General features: G+C 39.7%; 1 protein-coding gene across 9 annotated transcripts in view; it reads right to left on the minus strand.

The window, feature by feature from the left end:
• The window catches only part of BLVRA (biliverdin reductase A), a 51,350-nt gene that overhangs the window by 18,989 nt on the left and 8,177 nt on the right, over positions 1 to 24,184 (minus strand). For 5 of the 9 annotated variants that reach the window (XM_023250189.2, XM_045052175.1, XM_023250188.2 and 2 more), the window contains 3 exons: positions 7,878 to 7,999; positions 5,801 to 5,920; positions 3,969 to 4,066 (listed from right to left, as the gene is read on the minus strand). In XM_023250189.2, the coding sequence (XP_023105957.1) occupies positions 3,969 to 4,066; positions 5,801 to 5,920; positions 7,878 to 7,999 (340 nt within the window). Of the gene's footprint in view, positions 1 to 3,968; positions 4,067 to 5,800; positions 5,921 to 7,877; positions 8,000 to 8,442; positions 8,539 to 16,453; positions 16,479 to 24,184 lie in introns of those variants that run through there. The other 4 variants (XM_023250191.2, XM_045052173.1, XM_045052172.1 and 1 more) reach the window with 3 other exon arrangements.

Consider the following 24,184-nt stretch of genomic DNA (forward strand, 5'->3'; position numbering starts at 1 on the left):
ATGTGTATAATTTCCAAGTGAAAGAGGTTTGCCCCTGTTCTCAAAAACCTAATATCTTGTTCACCCTGGTTTCTTTATGCAGTACTGCAGTCTCTCTGTTGCTATAACAAATCATAGAGTTTGCCTTGTTCTTGGCAGCCTCTAATCTCGCATCTAAAGTACGCTACTGCTTCCTTCAGCACCCCAAGTCAAGAGAGATAGAAACCAGTCTCTCAAGCAGCCCTTGCAAAACCAGAACACTAGATGCAGGTTCCACTCTTCTTTTTTCCCCCAAGGGAGAAGCTAAGACTTGGGAGTTTTGTCCTGATCACACCCTGTTGTGCCAGGGTGAAGCCGAGCAAATGCAATGAACCTTCTTACCGGCTTCAACGCAGCTCTTCTTGGCTTTGTGTATGCCTGGGTGACTACAACCACTTAAAATTGTTTCTGGAATTCTCACAAAGGCAATATGGTCTATATATTGCTCTTAAGTCAGTGTCTCCATGGCAGAATGAGGTCCTAGTGCTTCCTATTCCACCATCTTGCTGACATTACTCCCAAATTATCCTTAACTTTTACCATACAAAATGATATTGCATTTAGGTATTCCAAGTTGAATAAAATTATTACTTCCCTGGGCTACAATGTAAATGTTATAGTTACATTTTCAACTCATTTTCAGCAGATTAATGTTACCTAGTTGTGAACATATGGCAATGTGGGCTCCTCAAAAGCAAGGGTCATCTTTTTATTATCTCTACTGTTAATAAGTACGGTATCTCATACATAATAACTATTGTGTAAAAACTGCTTAATGAACGCTGAGTTATAAATACTTGCCTAGAGAAAAAAATGTCAGTTTCATTGCTAAGAACCTTTTTCTTTTTAAAAGCCATTAATGATCTAAACATATCCACCCAGATTGTGCTTGCTAATGGAGATAATACCAAGGCTCTAATATAACACTTATCCTTAGTTTTTAAAAAACTAAGCTTATTATTTTTAATTAACTAAAGTCCATACTTTGTTCAGATTTCCTTAGTTTACACCTGATGTGCTTTTTCTGTTTCCAGATACCACATCACATTTAGTTATCATATCTCCTTAGGCTCCTCTTGGGTTAGAAAGTTTCTTAAACTTCCTTTGTTTTTTAATGACTTTGACAGTTCTGAAGAGTATTGGCCAGGAATTTTGTAGAATGCCCCTCAACTGGGATTTTTCTGATGTTATTCTCATGATCACACTGGGGTTATGGTTAGGGGAGGAAAACTACAGAGGTAATGAACCATTCTCATCATATCATATCAAGAATACGTCCTATTATCATAACTTACCACTGTTGATGTTACTTTTGATCAACTAGCTAAGGTAGTGTTTGGTTTCTCTAGTGTAAAGTGTACTCTTTTCCCCTCCTTTCTATATCTACACTTTGGAAGGAAGTCACTATGTGCAGGATATTACCTTTCTGAGAAAATTTAGCCTGTTATTTTGTAGCATGTTCCACATTCTAGTTTGCTTGATTTTTTACAGTGCCATTTAATTTGCTCCTTTATCCTTGCATGTCCTGTAAGTCTCAATTATATGATTGACACTGTGTACATCACATCAGATGATATGTATCATCAGACTGACCCATATCAGCAATCATTCGGTTAGGATGAAAACACCAGAGCTCTTCATTGTAAAGGCACATTTTTTTTTCTTTCCTTTGCAGTTAGCAAGAAATCTATGGTGTATGCTTTGGTGTCTTGTTCTTTGTCCATGGATATCTGTGCTATAAGAAAATAATATACAAAGGTGATGGCCTCAAAGCTCCTCTTACTCACAGCAGTAATTCTCTATCTCCTCATTCAAACACCTCCTGAAGGTCTACTCAGTTCTAGGCACTGCTTAGCTGCTGTGGCGATGGGCTCTGTCCTTCAGCAGCACATCCCAGTGCTACAGAGTGCTACAAGAGTTTCAATAAAGTCTGACCAGTCTACACTGGTGATAAGCATAAGGTGCTTTCTTTGGTGATTTTCATGCAATTGTTCATGATACTTTGCTCATATATTAAAGCTTTTCAATAGCAAATGTTGAAACAAAGAGTTTTTAATTTCAACTTCATGTAACTAGGTCCCTTAATCATTAAACATTATAGTTAATTCTTGCTGCCTCCATAGAGGGACTTGTGCAGGTAATGTGAAAACAAAAATCTCTGGAAGGCAGTATGGCTTAGAGGAATGAATGCAGACTTCAGAGCTGGAAAGGACTGAATTCAAATCTCTATCTTCCAATATAGTCCTGTTACTAGCTTTGTGATCTGGCACAAATTACTTAACTTCTCTAAGCCATGGACTCCTATACATAAGCTCCTATGCATAAGAGAAAATACCTACCTCCAAGGGTTTCTAGAATTAAACAAAATAATATATGAAGCACGTAGTAGAGTTCCCAAGTTCCTAACATGTAGGAGATATTTGATAAATACTCCTCTTGAGAAACAACACAAACTACAAAAGTATGCACATAATTGCAAATGACATATCAGATAAAGGGTTAGTATCCAAAATCTGTAAGAACTTATCAAACTCAACACCCAAAAAGTGAATAATCCAGTGAAGAAATGGGCAAAAGACATGAATAGACACTTCTCCAAAGAAGACATCCAGATGGCTAAGAGACACATGAAAAGATGCTCAACATCACTCATCATCAGGGAAATACAAATCAAAACCACAATGAGATACCACCTCACGCCTGTCAGAATGGCTAAAATTAACAACTCAGGCAACGACAGAGTTGGCAAGGATGCAGAGAAAAGAGGATCTCTTTTGTACTGCTGGTGGGAATGCAAACTGGTGCAGCCACTCTGGAAAACAGTATGGAGGTTCCTCAAAAAATTAAAAATAGAAGTACCCTACACTCAGCAATTGCACTACTAGGTATTTATCCCAGGGATACAGGTGTACTATTTCGAAGGGACACATGCACCCCAATATTTATAGCAGCACTAGCAAAAAGAATGAAATCTTGCCATTTGCAAGTACACAGATGGAACTGGAAGGTATTATGCTAAATGAAATTAGTCAGAGAAAGACAAATATCATATGATTTCACTCATATGAGGACTTTACGATACAAAACAGATGAACATAAGGAAAGGGAAGCAAAAAGAATATAAAAACAGGGAGGGGGACAAAACATAAGAGACTCTTAAATATAGAGAATAAACAGAGGGTTGCTAGAGGGGTTGTGGGAGGGGGGATGGGCTAAATGGGTAAGGGGCATTAAGGAGTCTACTCCTGAAATCATTGTTGCACTATATGCTAACTTAGATGTAAATTAAACAATAAATTAATTAATTAAAAAATAAAAAAAATAGGGACACCTGGGTAGCTCAGTCGGTTAAGTGTCTGACTTCGGCTCAGATCATGATCTCACTGCTCACGGGTTCAAGCCCCACCTCAAGCTCTGTGCTGACAGCTTGGAGCCTGGAGCCTGCTTCGAATTCTATGTCCCCCTCTCTCTCTGCCCCTCCCAAAATCACACTCTGTCTCTTTCTCTCTCTCTCTCAAAAATAAATAAGCATTAAAAAATTTTTTTTTGAATAAAAAATTTTAAAAAGTATGCATATAAGACTTGGGCATGCATTACTCTGACTTGGGCATTTTTCTACTAGCAATGTTTCATATGAATAACACCAAAATAATATCATGGCACTGGCACAGGGCAAAGCTAATTCATGCTTTTCATTAGAGTAAAAGACTCTGATAAGTCTCTAACAAAAATGTGCAAATTCCCACGCATCCCTCTGCCCTGCTGGCCCTCCACACGTGCTCCTTATGCGTGCCTACAATTTTGGGGATGAGTAGGGGGTTGGGAGCCCACAGGACCAGTAACATACCTGACATAGGGTTAAGTTTTAAAGGCATAAAGATGGTACCAAAGACATCTTACAGGCAGAAACTCTAAAAGAGGGTCTGTGCTCCAGACAGAACATACGTCACCTTTCTGCTCAGCCAGCTTCCACAGGTCCTGAGCTGCTTCCCAAGACAGTGTCATTGGATATTCCACAAGGACATGCTTACCAGCATTAAGGAACTGCCTTTGGAAAAAAGAGAAAATATATTCAAGTAAGCTTCACTAAAATGCCCTGCATAACAGAGAATGGAATGTTATAAATACACATAAATCTCCAAGGTATGTAGGACTACAGATGAGAATCAGTGAGAATTGGGGCCAGAGGATAAGGAGGACGAATTGTGCTTCCTATTATTTTCTAATGTGCTAGAGGAGAATGACTTTCCAGTTATGTGTTAATTTGAACATGCATCCATTCAACTACTCATGTATTCAACTAGACACTATTTATCAGCTACTCTGGAGGAGAAATAAAAGACATTAATATGAAAATTGTCTATTACCACATGATAGCTATAAATAAAGACTACCAAACCCATGAACCCATGACAGCAGCTCTGCCTGAGGCAGTTTGAGAAGATTTCAGTAACTACATCTGAATTGGGTCTTGAAATGGAGGCATTTTCCAGGTGCAACATGCAAGATGAGGGAATTTCACTTTGGGCAGCATATGCAGAGGTGTGGATATTTATGGGAAATTTGTCCATCTGGATAATAGTATGAATTTCGGCATATGGCAGGGAAGTGGACTCAGGGATGAGAGGGAAACAAAATCATGAAAGTAGCTGAGAGTCTGACTGTGAAGAACCCAGAATGCTACGCTCAGAAGTTTGGATTTTATTTTCTAGATACTCTTAAGGTACAAACATTTATAAGATGAAAATTACACAATTACCTTTTTAAGGAAATACATTCTGGTGCCAAAGTGGGTTAAAGGGAACCAAGGAAAGGTGTTTCTTTCCACACTAGAGTTGGAGTGACAAGGAGGGAGCAGCTTACTCCTGGGGAATAGCACGGTGGCAGCTTCAATTTAATGTAAGGACCTAAGAGGGCAGTGAGATTCAGGGAGGCGACTGGTACTGCCTTGTTAGCCGCCAGATCCTGTGGGGCTCCTCCTTCCAGGGTCAGTACCATCCAATGCTTGAAGGGCGCTAAGCTTTGCATTTGAAGCTGGGGCAGAGGAACATGTCACCTCCCTTGCTCTATGATATCGATGCCACCACTACTTCTTTCCTCACCTCTTGGAAAAATATTTCATATTAAAGGAACTCTTGGAGATATTTAACAATATTAAAAGCACAAGAAAGGATTACAACAATCTGCCAAGGCACAGAATAGATGCTGGCTCCACATCCTACCATGAGAAGAAACCAACACTATTCAAACTATTGTCAGTTTTTTACAAAGAAAACTCTTTAATTCTTTGTTTCTATTGTTTTAAATTACAGTGTACTAAATAAATTTTAGTTTTACATAATTTTCATTTTCTTATATTTTTATAACCAATAGTAAGAGTTTTTAGAGTTTTTAGGATTTCGACAATTTTTAAAGGTAATGGCCCCACTGTAATTTTTCCCTTTTTAAAATTTTTCTTTTTTTTTTTTTTTTAACATTTATTCATCTTCAAGAGACAGAGACAGAGTGCGAGTAGGGAAGGGGCAGAGAGAGAGGGAAACACAGAATCCGAAGCAGGCTCCAGGCTCTGAGCTGTCAGCGCAGAGCCTGACGTGGGGCTCGAGCCCACCAACCATGGGATCATGACCTGAGCTGAAGTTGGACGCTTAACCAACTGAGCCACCCAGGTGCCCCTTTTTCCTTTGATTATTAAAAACTTCTTTGCAAGATTTCAGCTTTCCCAGTCATTTTTATACTCCTGCACTACTGGGCAAGGCAAGGAATACCTACATTGAAAACCCACCTGATATAGTCCTCATGGCTGGAGCTCTCACTGCAGATATAAGCAACCTCTACCTCTGGGCTGGAAAGAGCATTTTCCAAAGAAATCTGCTGGACTTCATCAATGTTCCCGAGCTCTCGTCTAGTTAAGAATAACAGAAATGCAACTCAAAAGTTGATATTCAAAAGAATATCAAATAAATAAATGAGCACATGTATACATACATATATATATATGTTGTATTTATATTTATATTTATATTTATATTTGTATTTATCCTTCTCTTCTCCTCCCAACAATGTCCTGATAATTAGCTTTTGGATATAAAGAAATTAATTTCCTCTGTCCCATTTCCAGGACAGTTTCCAACATGGAGTGAGAAAAACAGCCTCAGGGTTTAAGTCAAGAGATCTGGCACTGAGTGCCAACACTACTGCTAACAGCCTATATGACATGGCGGTCTTTGAATTATTCCATCTCTAAAATAAAAACAACTGATCTCCTTTTATCTCATGAGAAGTGGTCTCTATGATCACAGCCAGCTCCAAGCATTTGGCCAAACACTGACTATACCAGACTTCATTCACAGTCTAAAAGAGGAAGGAAGGCACACATGCATAAATGTAGCAACATCACAACATTAATACGAGAAATGTTGTGTTGGGGGTATAGGTGGGTAATTCAAGGAAGGCAGGGAACATCCACTTTGAGGTTTCAGAGTAGGCTTCCAGGGGAGATGCTACAACACAGCGGGTAGGTCATGAAGAATGGGGAACAGTGTGAGAATGGCAGGACTGTAAAGCAGGCCATCTTCCCTCCTGACTTGGGTAGCTTAGGAGTTTCGACTGTATCAGTCACAGCAGCCAGCTAGCAGGGGACTGGGGCTTATGGGACAAAGAGAGGCCCTGCTTCAGCCTTGAGCCCAAGTGTTGTGTTCAACCTGGCTTCAGGCAGGGGTGCAATGGGAGTTACAGTGCTAATAATAATTTTGATCTCCCATTTGTGTGCAACTCCCTTAGAATCTTACTGAGAGGAGAAGACTGCCCAAGGGCAGACTCCTAGCACTTCTGGGTCTCTCTACTATCCCAAAACCCACTTTATATCCTTAAGGGAAAAGCCAGGTTTGAGACAGGTAAACTGGAGGAAAGTAGGTCCCATGAATTAAGATATGGAAAAAACATCTGCAGGGACCATCACAGGAGTTAAAACATGCTTTGGGCCACTATTTATTTGATTTCTCTAAAGCGCTAGAAAGCAGAGAGGTGTCTAAGTTGCATGCCACCCCCTCTCCTTAGCCAAGAAAGTGCCTACATCTTGTTCACCCATAAATTAACACTCCTAAATGATGTTATATGGTGTTAGTTCAGTGAATGGTGTGTATGAGGAAGTGGTAAGTGGTGAAGGAAGGTGCTGAGCACCTTCCCTATGGGTCAGGGAAGAAGAAACATGGTGGGAAGTCTGGTTTTGATTGAGTTATAGGAGATAAACGAAACCTTAAAGAAAAGTAAGGCTCAAAATTATCAAAAGGAAAAGAACACATGTTGCTTAGATGAAGGGCTTTGGAATCAAATAGACATGCATGCAAATCCAGGTCTTAGACTTTCCAGCTGTGTGTCCACAGTCAAATTATTTAACCCCTCTGTGGCTCAGTTTCTGTATCTGTAAAGTAGGGTTGATAATGGTATTTATGTCAAATAGCTGAAAAGGCTTATAAAACCCAGGGCCACTACATAGATGGCCATCATAACTGACATAATAATTAACTGGTACACACCTAATGCCTTCTTTTAGCCAATCCACATGTGTTCACTGTGACCCTTCTGTAACTATTAGGCACTGCTCTCATCTTCTCTGCCTTTGTCTTCACAGTCCTATCAAGGCTGACTCGCCTTACACCCCAGCTGTAGGCCCAGCACTCCAGACCCCAAAGCCATCCAAACTTGAGATCCTGTGGGGCTGACCCTGAGCACAGTTCTCTGGAATGACCCCAGAGCTGGCTTTCTCTCTCCTGGGTCTGGAGAGTCTCTATGTCCCAAGCCCTAACCCATTCTCACTGGTCTTCCCATGAATTACAAGGCACAAGACAAATGCCAGCCACCTGGACACGAAGCCAATCAGGTTCAGGAACGCCGAGGAAGCATGTGGATTCCGCAAGTCCCTGATCCGCACTGAGCCAGCTCTGCCAACGCCAACCACCACCACTCCAAACTTTCTCTCAGGCTGAAAAACACGGGACCACGGTAGGATTTAAAAACAGTCCATGAATCTAGCAGAGAACAGCAAAACAAAGACCTGTGACCAGGACCAGTCAGAGTCCAGACAAGGAAGGAAAGGAGACAACCCAGAACCAAAAGTTGCAGCATACAAGGGGCAAATAGGACACTCCCTGAAATGAGAGCTCGGAGAGAAGTCAGCTCCACCCAAGATATATTTCTACAGGAGCTCAAGTGTATCATCCATGGAGAAGGCTCCTCACATCTGGTACTCCACTTTGCCACCTTTCCAAAGATAAGAGATTTTCTTCGTTAAGCTGTACCTCTGTACTCCCTGAATCCTTCCTCCAGTGGACATACAAATCTGATACAGCTGGGACTCATTCCGAGGCCACAGGTGCTTAGTGAGATGCTGGCACACAGAACACAGGGAAAACCATGAACAGTCACCTTGTTCAGATTCCACATTGGCTGTCTGCATTCCAACCAACTTCACTCCCACGGTACTGTGGTAGCTTACCTATTACTCAGGTATACTGCTGGATGCTGTATGCAAATAGTATCAGAATGAAAAAATCAAGTCAGTTCTTTAAAGGTATAGAGCCACTTAATATAATCCAAACTGATAAAAAATTATCTACACATCCCTTACACCCAGTTCTTCTTGGATGTCTCTGAGCATAGAAATGGGAACATCACCTAGGACTCACCTGTCACCTGAGATATCTGGTATCACCATTTCCCACTAATTCTGCCCCTTCCTGTGTAAACTGCTCTAGTGTTGACCCAGGATTTCTTTGTCTCCACCTGATGCCACACTAAATCACCAACTGCTCTCACTCCTAATGTCACCCTTTCCATGTCTCATTGACAGGCCTGCCACAGCAGTTGCTTAAGATAAAAACTAAGTCCCTCCCCTGATTAAAGCCTCCATTTTCCTAACTGTTACTGACTGTGTCCTCCTAAAATTCATATGTTGAAATCCTAACCCCCAATATAATGGTATTAGGAAGTAGGGCCTTTGGGAGGTAATTAGGATTAGATGAGTGCATAAGGTAGGAGCCCTTATGAATGGGATTAGTGCCCTTATGAGTCACAAAAGACCTTGCTTCCTCGCCCTGCTCTCTGCCCAGGTGTCAGCAATCTGCAATCCAGAAGAGCACCCTTCCAGAACGCCACCACACAGCCTGATCTTGGACTTCTAGCCCCCGAACTGTAAGAAATAGATTTCTGTTGTTTATAAGCCATCTGGTCTGTGGTACTTTCTCTGCTTTATCATAGCAGCCTAAACTGAGACACCAGCTAAAGAGAGAAAAACACCAAAGCCCAAGTTCTTTAAAAAAGAAAAGAATCCTGAATCATTATGCTGTACATCTGATACTAATGTATTATTATGTGTCAATTATATCTCAACAAAAAAAATACTTTAACATTAAAAAAAAAAAAAAACCCTCTGCCCCTTGTTGTTCATGGAACAAAAACACGAAAAGTTTTTCATTCTCTACTCCAACCCCTCACCCAAGGTATATTTCCCTCACTCTCCATCTCAGTAATGCCACCACCATCTACTCGGTTGCTCAGGTCCTTAAACTTGGGAGTTATCCTGGCCTTTTTTCTCTGCCCCATATTCCATACCCAATTCACCATAAATGGCCAAGATCCATCCATAAGCCTTCTATCTACTTCTGTCCATCTTCATTGCTACCCCCTAATCCAAGCTGCCATCTCATCCTTTGGACTGTTCCCATAGCTTTTATAACTGCTTTACTTCTTGCCCTGTTCTATTCTTTTTTTAAATTTTTTTTTAATGTTTATTTATTTTTGAGACAGAGAGAGACAGAGCATGAATGGGGGAGGGGCAGAAAGAGGGAGACACAGAATCTGAAACAGGCTCCAGGCTCTGAGCTGTCAGCACAGAGCCCGACGCGGGGCTCGAACTCATGGACCGTGAGATCATGACCTGAGCCGAAGTCGGCCGCTTAACCGACTGAGCCACCCAGGCGCCCCTATTCTATTCTTCATATAGCAGCAAGAATCTTTAGACTAAATATAATCAGATGATGTTATCCCCTCCTTGTCCCCCAGCTTACAATTCTCCAGAGGCTATTATATGCAGAATAAAACCCAAACCATTTGCTGTGGTCTACAAAAGCCTTCATGACCTGTCCCCTGCCTCTCTCAGCTCATCACCTAGCACCCTCCCTCTTGTCATACTGGCTTTCTTCCTGCTCTTTTTTTTTTTAAACTTTTTTTTTTTCAACGTTTATTTATTTTTGAGACAGAGAGAGACAGAGCATGAACGGGGGAGGGTCAGAGAGAGAGGGAGACACAGAATCGGAAACAGGCTCCAGGCTCTGAGCAGTCAGCACAGAGCCTGACGCGGGGCTCGAACTCACAGACCGCGAGCTCATGACCTGAGCCGAAGTCAGCCGCTTAACTGACTGAGACACCCAGGCGCCCCACTTCCTGCTCTTTTAACATGTCATGGTCATCTGCACCTCAGGGCCTTTGCATATATGGTTTACTCCAAAAAGTGTGAGGCTCTGGGGATATATCTTAGACAAACCCTGCTCTTAAAGAAATTTCAAAGAAGGAAGAGAGCAAATAAACACATGAATAAATGTCAAGAGATAGTGAGCATTACCAGGATAGATGAAGTAGGGTAAAAGGAATAGAAAGGAGAAGATGGGGTGGGGATGCAGGGAGGGGGGGTCTCAGTTTTGATAGGGTGGTAAGGGAAGGCCTCTCTGAGGAGGCAGCTTTGAACAAAGACCTGAATGAACTGAGGTGAGCCACACTGTTATCTGGGGGTATATGGGACAGAGGAAGGTATTCTTTCAAAGGCCTCAAGGGGGGGCAGATGCCTGCAGGGCTTGGAAATAATGGATATAATCATAAAACATGAAACAATATAAGTCTTGTAATTAAATATGAAAGTCTTACAAAGACTTCTTTACCAAACAATTGAGGTGTTCCAAACCTGGATCCGGTCTACTTCTCCTGGTCACCTCTCCCACTGTGTGTTTTTAGACTTCTGACTTCCCAAACAAGTGAAAGTATGTAAAACTTTGTATGTTTGGTATCTTTTTTAAAAATGCTTATTTACTGGGTACCTGGGAGGCTCAATTGGTTAAGTGTCTGACTTCAGCTCAGGTCATGATCTTGCAGTCCGTGAGTTTAAGCCCCTTGTTGGGCTCTGTGCTGACAGCTCAGAGCCTGAGCCTGCTTCAGATTCTGTGTCTCCCTCTCTCTCTCTGCCCCTTCCCTGCTTGTGCTCTCTCTTTCTCTCCCATAAATAAATATTAAAAAAAAATTTTTTAATGCTTATTTGAGAGACAGAAATAGAGAGAGAATGCATGAGCGAGGGAGGGGCAGAGACAGAGAGGGAGAGAGAATCCCAGGTAGTTTCCATGCTGACAGTGTGGGGCCTAATGCAGGGCTCAATCTCACAAAAATCTCAAATCTCAAGTCTCTAGAGCCGAAATCAAGAGTTGGATGCTTAACCAACTGAGCCACCCAGGCACCACTGTTTGCTACCTTTAAGTCTTTGCAAATCCTTTGTCCCTTGAGCTCCTCCCTACTCCCCACCAGGACACCTTCAAAACTTTCAAGACCCAAGGATCTTACGAAGCCCTTTTTGATGCTATCAGTTAGATTTTTTGTATCTAATAAAATTCACCCATTTTAGTGTACAGTTCCATGAGTTTTGACCAACATACATATTACTACCATAAGTAAAGATATAGAATAATTCTATCAGCCTCCTCCATAATTACCTACGTCCTTTGTAAAAGTCAAATCCAACTCCCACTCCAGGCAACCATTGATTGGCTTACTGTGTCAACAGTTTTGCCTTTTCCAGAAAGTCATATAAATGAAGTCATACAGTATATAGTCTTTTGAGTCTGGCTTCAACTTAGAACAATGCATTTTTCATCTATGTTGTTACATGTTGCAGTAATTTCTTTCTTTTTATTACTAAGTAGTAGTAGTCCATTGTAAACACATCCTGGTTTGTTTATCCATTTAGCAAAGGAAGAACATTTCTGATGCTCCAAGCTCGAATGAATTCAGAATTCATTCTTTTATGAATAAAACCACTATAGTCAATCATGGACTAGTTTTTGTATAAACACAGTTCTTTTTTTTTTTTTTCCAACGTTTTTTATTTATTTTGGGGACAGAGAGAGACAGAGCATGAACGGGGGAGGGGCAGAGAGAGAGGGAGACACAGAATCGGAAACAGGCTCCAGGCTCTGAGCCATCAGCCCAGAGCCCAACGCGGGGCTCGAACCCACGGACCGCGAGATCGTGACCTGGCTGAAGTCGGACACTTAACCGACTGCGCCACCCAGGCGCCCCTGTATAAACACAGTTCTTATTTAACTTGGGTAAATACCTAGGTATAAGAGTGCTGGGTCATATGTCATATGTTTGTGAATTATGTTAAGTCATACATATGTTATGTCTGCTGGGTCACATGTTAAGTATGCGTTTAATTTTATGAGAAATTGTGAAACTATTTACTGAAGTGAACCTTGGCAAAGCTATATGTACTGTTCTGCATTCTCACCACCAATGTCTGAGTTCTACATTCTTACCAACACCTGGTACTATCAGGTTTTTCTCCTCTTCTTCATTTTAGCCAGTATAATTGGTATGTTGTGGTATCTCTGATTTCTACATATATTTCCATAATGACTAGTGATGTTGAGCATTGTTTTGTGTGCTTATTTGCCATCTGCCTATAGATGTCTGTATCTTCTTTGTTAAAGCATCTGTTAAAATCTTTTGCCACCTTCTGCTGGATTGTTATTGAGTTTTTAGAGTTCTTTATGTGTTTTTAATGTATTCATTTTGTTCATTTATCAAATTTGTAATTTGCAAACAGCTTCCAGTCTGTAGCTTGTCTTTTCATTTTCTTAAGAATGACTCTTGAGAGGCTAAAGTTAAAGTTCTTAATTTTGATGAAGTCCAACTTATCACAAAAATTTTAATATATCATTCTTCTGGCTAACCCAAGGGTACAAAGGTTTTCTCCTATGCTTTCTTTTAGCAGTTTTATAGTTAAGATTTACAGTTTTAGTTATGTTATAGTTTATATTCTGATTTGAATTTTTGTATATGGTGTTAAGGTAGATATAAGGGCTCTTGATAGGTAGAGATGCAGCCTCTAGAATGTGTATTCCACAGGCTCTATACCAACTGCCTACAATGAGGCAGAAGTATGCCAGGCTTGTATGTAAATATACCCAGACTTCACACCCAGCTCATGTGCCATCTCCTCTGGAGGCCAGCAAGGTTCTTTTTTTTTTTTTTCCTCTTTGCATATGATATCCAATTGTTCCAACAAAAATTTATTGAGAAAAACTATTCTTTTTCCATTTAAATGCCTTTGCATTTTTGGGGGTGGATATTGTCTCAATTATTGTAGTTTTATAGTAAGTTTTAACCTTACTACAAAGTTAACTATAAACTTACTATAAACCTAACTATCAGTTACTGTCAACCTTCCAACTTTTTTTTCTTTTCAAAAATTCTAGTTTTCCTGGCTTTACATATAAATTTTAGGATGAGCTTGTCAATTTCTACCAAAAAGAAAAAACTGCCAGGATTTTGAATGGGATTACATTGAATATAGTTTGGGGGGGGGGGGGACAAATATCCTGGAATAATGAATCTTCAAATCCATGAACATGGTATATATCCCCATTTATTTAGGTCTTCTTTGACTTCTTTCATTCTATCATTTTCAGTGTATGAATCTTGCCATGTTTTGTTAAATTTATACCTAAGTATTTATGATTTTTAGTGCTAGTAAATAGTATGTTTTTTTAGTTTCCACTTCTCATTGTTTATTGCAAAGATATAATTGATTTTTATATGCCGATTTGGATCTTGTAATCCTGCTGAACTCATTACTTCTAGCAGCTTTTTTTGTAGATTCTGTCAGATTTTCTAGATAGACTATAAAGTCAGACATAAATAGAGATGGTTTCATTTTTTCCTTCCCAATCTGCAGTGCTTTATTTACTTTTCTTGCCTTATTGCACTGGGTGGGTCTTCCACTATGATTTTGACTAGGATTAGTGACAGTAGACATTCTTGCCTACTTTCTAATCTAAGGGGAAAAACTTTGGGTCTTTTACCATGAAAACTTAAGTTAGCTGTAGATTTTTTTGTAGATACCCTTTATCATGATGTGAATATTTCCTTCTATTCATATTTTTGCTGTTTTTTAAAACTATAAATGGTTTTTATAGTTTTTTAAACTAAAAACAGTTTAATCAAATTCCTTTTCTGATCTATTGAGATGATCATATAATTTTTTTTCCTCTTAAAGTCTATTGATCTAATGATGCCTTTCATTCCTAGGATAAACATCACTTGGCCACCATGTATTATCCTTTTTATTTATTGATGATTCTATTCACTAAAATCTTATTAAGAGTGTTTGCATTTATGCTCATGAGAGTTACTGGTCCGTAATTTTCTTGTAATGTAAAATGATTTCTAGGATAATTGATTTTATAAAAGTATTATCTTTTATATTGCCTTTATAAAATATTTTATACCACTGTTGATTTCACTGAAGAGCTATCTTTTCTTTAAGGTACTAACTCCAATAGATGATACATGCTCTTAAAATAGGTGTCCCTTACCCAATAAAATTAAGATCACTGCTAAGTTTCTTGGTTTATGGCTAGACAAGAAGCTAGTAGCACATTTAAACTCAGTAACATTCTTCATTAATAACTGTGAGATCATCCATTTAAAACTTTCAGAATAATTCATAGAAAGTATATTAAATTACACACTGAATGGTACACACGCTGAACTACTAACCATAGATATTTATACACAAAGCAGCTCTTTTAAGAAATAAGACTCGGGGAGCCTGGGTGGCTCAGTCAGTTAAGCATCTGACTCTTGATTTTGGCTCAGGTCATGTTTTCATGGTTCATGAGTTCGAGCACTGCATCAGGCTCTGAGCTGACAATGCAGAGCCTGCTTGGAATTCTCTCTCCCCCTCTCCCTCTGGTCCTCCCTCTCAAAATAAATAAGCTTTAAAAAATATTGTATACATGTTACTTCATAGTCCATAAATTATGTGTTTCATTAGTATAAACATAATGTTTAATATTAATTACAAGTTAAATTCTGTAACATTTCCCTCCACAAATTTTCAGGTTACACAGATACCACAAGAAGATGTACTCTGTTTTCTTTGTGGCAATTGCTTACAACTAACAGAAGTCTACAAAATTTTTTGCACAATTGAAAAGTCTGAATGCTTTTATTGTTTTTCTGTACTGTTTATCTTCTCTTACTCCTCTTTTTTTCACTTATAATTATTGCAAAACTGGGGCAATAAAACGTTTGCCAGTATTAGATACCACTTTCCTCTTTTAAGGAAGTAACACTTAAGAATTCAAAATATTTGTCATTTAATCAATTTGAAAGGAAAAAATACATTAGACTTTTCATTTATCCAGGAAAGGGGCATTTTTGTTTCTGAACAACTGAATATTCTAGATATTCCAGAAAACCTTGTTGTTGTTGTTGTTTGGTTTTTTTTTTGTTTGTTTGTTTACTTTCCACTGGATTAGACAATGCCTTAGGATAATTACGAACTTCAGGTTTTATTATATAGTCCCCTGGCTTTTGAGAAAGATGGAGAAAATCTGCATTGCAATGGCCCTGAACAAATCTTCCAGGCCTATAGACTCATCTATCTGCTATGGTCTCTTGAGTATTTATTGAACATGCAACACATGATTCTGATTACTTGAGTTTGCCTTTTCGTGATGAACTATTTGTAATTTTACGATGCTTTATAGGTAGGTGGTTTTATTTTTATTTTGAGAGAGATGGAGAGAGAGAGAGCACCAGCAGAGGAGGGGCAGAGAGATAGTAAGAGAGAGAGAATCTGAAGCAAGCCAGCACAGATTTCACAAACCATGAGATCATGACCTGAGCCGAAATAAAGAGTAAGATGCTCAATGAGCCACCTAGGCAACCCTAGGTAAGTGGTTTCAAATAAATACATATGTCACTTACTCTAGAACAAATAAATAATTGAAAATTACTTTTTGGAATGGTACAGAGTTGAACTCATCTAAGCAAGTTCGACCATGGTCAGGTTGACCATAGCTTGCCTACATTGTCTTAATCCATCTGAGGAAAAATAGGCAGCTCTAAACATAGGTTTCTAACTGGATGATGGAGAGGTTGATCTTGAGTTGTTTGAACTGGAATTGTTGCGGATGCCAACACTTCATGATTTTCTCTATTGGTACTGTGTTTTGGAAACTGACAGGAGTTCACTAAGTACACAAATGACAAACTATATGACACTCATTTTGTTTTCAGATGTCTTTCAGCTGCAAATGACCAGAAAGGAGTCTGCCCAAGCACACCAATCTCTGACCCTTTGTCAAATTTATTATCTCACAATTACCATGGGGTAGGTCCTCTGCTCAGAGTCTCAAGGCTGCAGTTAGGAGTTGACCACGTTATGTTCTCATCCATAACAGCTCAGGGTTCTCTTCCAAGCTCCTATGACTGCCAAGAGAATTCAGTTCCGTACAGTTGTAGGACAGAGTCCCTTAAGTCCTAGAAGCCACCGTCAGTTCCCTGACAAATGTCCCTCTCCATAGGCGTGCCCATCATAGCAACCTGTGTCTTCAATCCAGCAGAATTTCTCTCAGTAGGAACATTTTTTAGTTAAAAACGATTAAACTTATTTAATAGGTATAGTTGGAATATACATACATTAAAGTTGCCCATTGTTTTTCTTTTAGATTAAGACACTTGATAAACTCAGTTTATTATGAATCTTCATTTTGGAAAACATGCTCAATTATTGATTATTAATTATTATTATTATTATTACTATTACTATTAAGACTTTTTCCAAGAGTGTCTGGGTGGCTCACTTGGTTAAGCATCTGACTTTTGATCTCAGCTCAGGTCATCATCTCATGGTTTGTGAGATCGAGCCTCATGTCAGGCTCTGTACTAACAGTGCAGAGCCTGCTTGAGATTCTCCCTCCCCCTCTCTCACTGCCCTTCCCTATCAGCTCTCTCCAAAATAAATAAACTTAAAAAAAAAAAAAAAAAACTTTTTCCAGAAGACAGTGGAGTAGTAGACACCAGGCATGTCTTGTCCCTCAAACACAGCTACAACATCGAAACATCTGGAACACCTAGGAAACGGATCTAAGGATTAACAGAACATTCTGCATAATTTGAGGGAAAGAATGTGGCAGGTATGTGGTGTGGAGAGGTGAACTGGGGGAGAGAAGAGCCATGCTGTCGTGGAGGGGCAGGAGCTGTTTTCATGGAGCTATTTCATGGAGAAGAGAAAGAGAGAGGGGGAGATAAGGCACTGCATTGGGATCATGCAAGAAAAGTACTCCCCCTGCAAGTAGGTAGAGAGAAAGAAAGACAGAAAAAATGAAAACACGAGCGGGGGACTACACAAGAAAACTGTTTCCCAAAACCATTGATGGGGAAAAAAGAGGGTTTCAATACTGCCAATTATTTGCAAACAGTGGAGCTCAGGCTGAAATTTTGGAACTCATGCTCCAATAAGGAAGCAGGGCAGAGCCCCGGGAGCAGGCAGCACAGTCTGAGGATCCCCTAGGTTTCATAGGGAGAAGTGGCTCCACTGCTAGGAGTGCATTCAGTAGAGGTGATACAGCCTCTCCATGAGCAAAAGACCCGGTGGGTGTCACAGAACTGCCTGTTCACTGGTATAGGAACAAAGACACAGGCTGAAGGCAGCAAACCCTGATACAGGCTGTGTGTTGTGATTTTACCATAAACTCTGAGCTGTTGCCACTGCACGGTCACATTAACATTTTCTGGCACAAGCAAGTGCTAGCCAGAGCATGGCAAGAACCTCCCCCAGAGGATCAACGTGGACATGAGCCACGGGTGTCTCCGCAGTGTGGGGTTTTTGAAACACAGTGGCAACTGAGATAAAACTCTGGAGGGAGGCACCACCTGGCAGGTGGACAGCTTGGAAACAGACAGGGTGAATCTCACTTCTGATATTTGTTAACTTCTGGCTTTTCTTTTTCCAAAGCCACGTTAAAGGTTTATAAATTCTAATGACCTCAAAAAGTTTTTGCTTTCTCTGATTTTCCCAATTGTTTTTGTTTGTTTCCTATTACATAGATTTCTCTTGTTATTTTTGTTACTTCAAATTTTCTGCTTATTTTGAATTTAACATGCTTTCTTCTTTTTAGTTTGAGGATAAGAGTTTAGGTCCCTGATTTCAAACCCCTTTTTTTCTTTTTTTCCCCCCAAAAATAAGCATTTAGTCCTATAAATTTCTCTGGGATGACAATGCTTTAGCTGCATCCCACAAATTGTAAAATGCCACACTTTCATTTTTATTCAGTTTATTGTCTAATCTCCTTTTTGATTAATTCTTTGGCCATGGATTATTTGGAAATGTGTTATTTGGATTACAAATGTTTACAGATTTTCCAGATATTTTTCTATTATGGATCTCTCATTCGGTTGCATTGCAGTCACAAAACATCCTTTAAGTGAGAAAGAAAGAAAGAAAGAAAGAAAGAAAGAAAGAAAGAAAGAAAGAAAGAAAGAAAGAAAGAAGAAAAAAATTATTTAAATGATCTGAATCATCAAAAAAATTTTGAAACATGCTTTATGATCCAGAATACGGCCTATCCTGGTAAATGTTTTAGGCACATTTGAAAAGAATGTATATTCTACAGTTGTTGGGTGGACCTTTCCATAATACCTTCTGTTATTAGATATATAAATGTTTAGGTTGGTTATGTCTTTTTGATTAATGGACTCCTTCATCATTCTGAAATGACCATTTTTTTCCAGTTAATACTTCTGCCCTTAAATTTGTCTGATACTAACAATCCACTTCTGGTTTCCACTGATTAGTGTTAGCATAGTACTTTTTCCCCCCAATCTTTTATCTTTAACCTTTGTGTGTTTTTATATCTAAAGTGAGTTTCTTTAAGCAGCATATAGCCAGGTCTTGTTCAATCTAACAGTTTCTGCCTTTCAGTGAAGTGTTTAGACAATTTACATTATAATCATTGAGATGGTTAGGTTTAAACCAACACTTTATTGTTTGTCTTCTATTTGTCCAATCTATTCTGTCCCTCTTTTTCTGCCTTCTTTTAGATGAATACAGTATTTCTTATGATTCCATTTTACCTCATTTATTGGCTATAGCTGCAACTTCTCTTTAGTGGTTATTTAAAGGCTTTTATATTATACATATTTTACTTATCACAGCTACCTGAAAACAATATACCATTTCCCATATAAGACTCTTACAATATTATACTTCCATCTCCTCTCTCCCAAACTTTATACTACCATTTTTACACAATGTACTTCTAATTTTTTATTTTCTTAATGTTTTTATTTATTTTTGAGAGAAAGAGACACAGAGCGAGTGCCCCAATGTACTTCTACTTTTGATTAAACTCCACAAGGTATCAGTTAGGAACAGATCTTAAAAAAAAGAAATCATTCTAAGTGTTCTTAGCATAAAGTTATAATGTAAGAAATTAGAGGGTGGGAACTAGCAGAAGGCAGAGGAAAGGGCAATAGAGAGGAGCAGAAAGAGAAGATGCACACAGGTTATGAGGAGGTTGAAGGTAACAGAAAGGAGCCAGTAAGGGTGGGCAATGGATTTCTAGCAACCAGGATATCTAAAATTCCATTTTCAGTTGTTTGCTTTACTTTATCTTGAACCTTTGGGTAAATGCCACTACAGTAGAGGAAAAGGAGCAGATTCAAGACAGCAGAAAAAGGACACACATACAGGACAGCAAAGTGACTCAAAAATTCAGAGCCAAATCATAGTCATGGAATGAACTTGCTCCCTCTTTTGGAGTCAGACTGGGGTCTGGAGCTCCAGATCTGATCACAGCATTTGAAGGAAGTTAGGATTAAGAGAACATGCTCTGCTAACTTAGAAAAAACTTGTTTTCAGATGAAAAAGTTAAGAGAAAATGTAAAATAATTTTAGAGGAACCTTGAGAGGTGAGACATGGGGACACGTGCTGAACTACCACTCTGGGAGGGGGGGAAGGAGATTCCAAATAATCAGGGACAACAATCTAATGTTTTTCATCCACTGTTCACAAGGATCAAAAAGTTTGACAGAACATTGGTGGGTGTGGAAAAAGAGGTAATAGTCATACACTGCAAGTGGGAGAGAAAAATGGGCAAATATATGGAGAGCAACTTGGAAATACTTATGCAAATTCTCTGTGCTCCAATAAATCCATTTCTAAAAATGCATCCTATAGAGATACACAATGAGATGATTTAGGTTTATTGCAGCCTTATTTGTAATAGCAAAAGATCGAAAATAACATGTGTACTGTATATTATATTATATATTATAATAGCAGGCTGGTTATGTACATTTGGTATGCTCTTAAAATGGAATATTACAGGGGCATCTGGGTGACTCAGTTGGTTAAGCAGCCAACTTTGGCTCAGGTCATGACTTCGCAGTCCATGAGTTCAAGCCCCGCATTGGGCCTTTGCTGACAGCTCAGAGCCTGGAACCTGCTTCGGATTCTGTGTCTTCCTGTCTCTCTGCCCCTCTCCCACTCATGCTCTGTCTCTCTTGCTCTCAAAAATAAACATACATTAAAAAAAACTTAATGAAATATTACACTGCTATAGAAAAGAACAAGAAGTTCTTTTTGTATTTAAGGGATTGATCTCCAAGATAGATTGCTAGGTGAGAATAGCAAAAAACAGATCAGTGTTAAGTTGTGTGCTATAGTTTGTACAAAAAAGAAGGAGCCATATGAAGAGAAAAAAAATATTTGTTGTATATGTTTAGAATCTCTCTGAAAGAAAGATTCCAGGAACACAAAGTTACCTGGGAGCATGAGAAACAGAACAGCTGGGAGGGAAGAGAATTTTTTTCTAAAGCCTTTAAAATTTTGAATCAACTGAATATATTAGTTAACTAAAATAAAAACACTTAAAATACATACAAATATCTAAGGGATGCTCCAAGTAGATAAGAACTTGACAGCTTATGGACTCTTTGGCTTACTCCCATCTCCCTTCCTGGAGTTCCCTCTATAAGGCCCAGAATCTTCTGCTGTCCCATGCTGGGGACTTTCTGCCCCTGACGGTGTCCTGTCCAATGTCCCCAATCATCTGACTCCTCACAACTGCTGTTTCCACCCATACTTTCTGGCCCAGTTGTAATCTGGTTTTCAATGCTTCTCTGCTTCATCACAGATCTGAGACCTTCTCGTTGCTAAATTCAAGGGCTTTTTCTCTACTGAATTCCCCTAGACCTCAGACCTATTTAAAATTCAAATGGACCTTCCCTCCTTTCTTGGTTTTTCTCACCTCATACTGAGGTTTTCTTTTCATACTTCACTTTCCTTCTTCACCCTGCCCCCTGGAAGTGCATAATTCCCAGCACTCAATCCTTGTCCCTCTGTTTTCCTCTCTTCCCCATATTCCCAGAGGTTGGGGGGCGGGGGGAGTCCCTTCACCATGACCACTTTTATGCTGAAGACTCCAACATCCTGAGCTGTGAGCCATGCTTTCCTCCAAGTTCCAATCATAAGAAGAAATGCCAACTGGGCATTTCCAATTTCCACCTGACCATCTCATTCTGACCTGGATCATCCCGCTCTGTGCTAGATGCCAGCCATCCACTCTACCTGACTGGCTATGCTCTGAAATTCTGGGCAAACGCCAATGGCTCTACGAATTCTATCAGGCACCCAGCTTGAAATGCTCAAAATCCTGGGAGTTATTCATGTACTCAGCAAAGTTCCTCTGAGATCCAAGGGCTCGCTGAGGCTGACAATCTTTCTCCGCCCTTCTACTCCAGCCAGACTCTGAATCACAGCAAATTTTCCTTGATATTTTCTGTCATATGATTTCCTTCCTCTACATTTTCTCTAACCCACCCAAGTTCTGGATTGCATTACAGGATTACTGAACAGTTTCTGAACCATCTGATCATTTGACTAAATGATGACTGACACTTGGTGAGGACAAACTAAGTATGAGGCATCATGCCAGATGCTGTGGGTATACTAAGGTGACCAAGATACACAGACAGCTATATTTGAGGTCAGAGAACGGAAAGTAACCAAAAAGTAAAGAGCAATGAGAATCAAGGAGAGGGAGATACCACTTCTAGAGAGAAAGCCCTGAGAAACTTTTCATGCAACAGTAACAACATTTGAACTGGATGGACAGGATTAGCTGAATATACACAAGAAGAAAGACATTCATGGAGTCAGAGACATCAGGGCTTGCATTACCATTCGGCCCCCAATACCCTGTGACTTGAGCAATTTACTTAACCCTCATTTTCCTCATCTACAAAACTGAGACAATAATAGCATCTTGCTCCTAGGTGTCTTGTTAGGATTAAACAGATGCACATCATGGGATACTGTGCAACAGATTAACTGTATGTTTTATCTTGAAAATGTAGTGCTGAGTAGAAAAAAAAGAAAGAGAACTAGATATAAACTGTAACATAATACAATTACTAAAATTAAAAGTGTATTACACAGTGGTTGCCAGGGGTTAGGGGTGGGAAGGCTGTGACAAACAAAGGAGCAACAACAGAAAGGAATATTTTGGAGTAAGGGTCTAAATCTTGATTGTGGTAATTCACAGAACTGTACATCAAAAAAAATTAAAAAGCTAATCTCACCAAATGTAAATGTGAAGGGTATTTATACAAAGACAGTGACATATAGTTTCCTAAATACATGAAAACAAGAAGACAATCATTGAATACATTAGAACAGCTGTCTTTGAGGGTGAGAATGGGGATGAAGACCAAAGGGAATGAGAACATACATACAAGAGAGGAGCCTTGCACAGACCAACAAAGACAACATGTCACAAACAGAGGCTGAGAAGTCTGTTCTATGCCTAAGGTCTCCTCCTCTGCCCCTCAAAAGACCTAGAAGAGGGTAAGAAAAGGAGGGGACAGTGGGGCACCTGGGTGGCTCAGTCAGTCAAGTGTCCAACCTCAGCTCAGGTCATGACCTCAGGGTTTGTGAGTTTGAGCCCCGCCTTGAGCTCTCTGCTGTTAACATAGAGCCCACTTCGGATCATCTGTCCCCTTCTCTCTGACCCTCCCCCACCTGTGTGCATGTGCTCACTCTCTTTCAAAAATAAGTAAACATTTAAAAAAATGGAAAGGAGAATAAGTACAGAAGTGAGGAAGTGATAAGGAGGCAGAAAGTCAAGCAAGAAAAGGGCAGATGTGAAAGATATTATGGTCTCACTTCTCAGCAAATTCCATGGGTACAAGTACCACATCTGTATTTTTTACCATTATAGGCATAAAGCCAAGTGTAGAGTCTGGTACAATGTACTGTTTCATAAATATTAGATCAAAATAAAGAAAAGAGCAGGATTTACGGGATGGAGTGTGGGAAAGGAGTTAGGAGGATGTCAGGCTTCTAGGCCATGGAAATGGACAGCACTAGTGCCCTTCCATACAGGGCCCCATTAAGAGAAGCTTACGTGGGTCAGGTGAAAACAGCAGGTCCAGCTTGGGTGATACTGAGCTGGGAGTGCCTGTGGCACCTCTCAATGAAGATGAGCAATCCAGGCTTCCAGATAGATGGATTTGATGTTGAGGAGTAGGATCTGGTTGAACAGATCCATCTGGGGCATGCCTAAATCTGATCAATAAAATCTGTGGGACTGGATGAGCAGCCCAGAACAATGGTAGGGTGAGAAGTGTCCTGGGAAATGCAAAGTTTTAAGAAGCAGGCAGAAGAGAAGCCTAAGAAAAAGTATGAGAAGAAGTGAGCAGAGAGATGGGAAGAAATCCTGAGATATCATGGGAACATTGCAAGAACATGGCTGATAGTGTCAAATGCCTCAAGAAGAAAGTTTCCACAAAATTTGGCAATATGAGCAACTGGTGACTTTCAGCTGTAAAGTTCTGGTGGAACAGTGAGAACCATGTCAGACTGCAATGAGACTGACATAAAAGGAAAGTGAGGAAGAGGTCACAGACGCTGAACCATGAGTGTTTAAGGCAGAAGAGAAGGGAAGATAGTTAAAGGGAATCCAAGGTCTAGGAATGTTTTCAAAGGTTGACAGGAAAAGGCCACTGTTGCTGGGCCAGGCATTTTAGGCTTAATATTAATGCAAAGTTCCT

This window comes from Felis catus, chromosome A2 (assembly GCF_018350175.1).
Source record: "Felis catus isolate Fca126 chromosome A2, F.catus_Fca126_mat1.0, whole genome shotgun sequence".
Lineage (NCBI taxonomy): Eukaryota > Metazoa > Chordata > Mammalia > Carnivora > Felidae > Felis > Felis catus.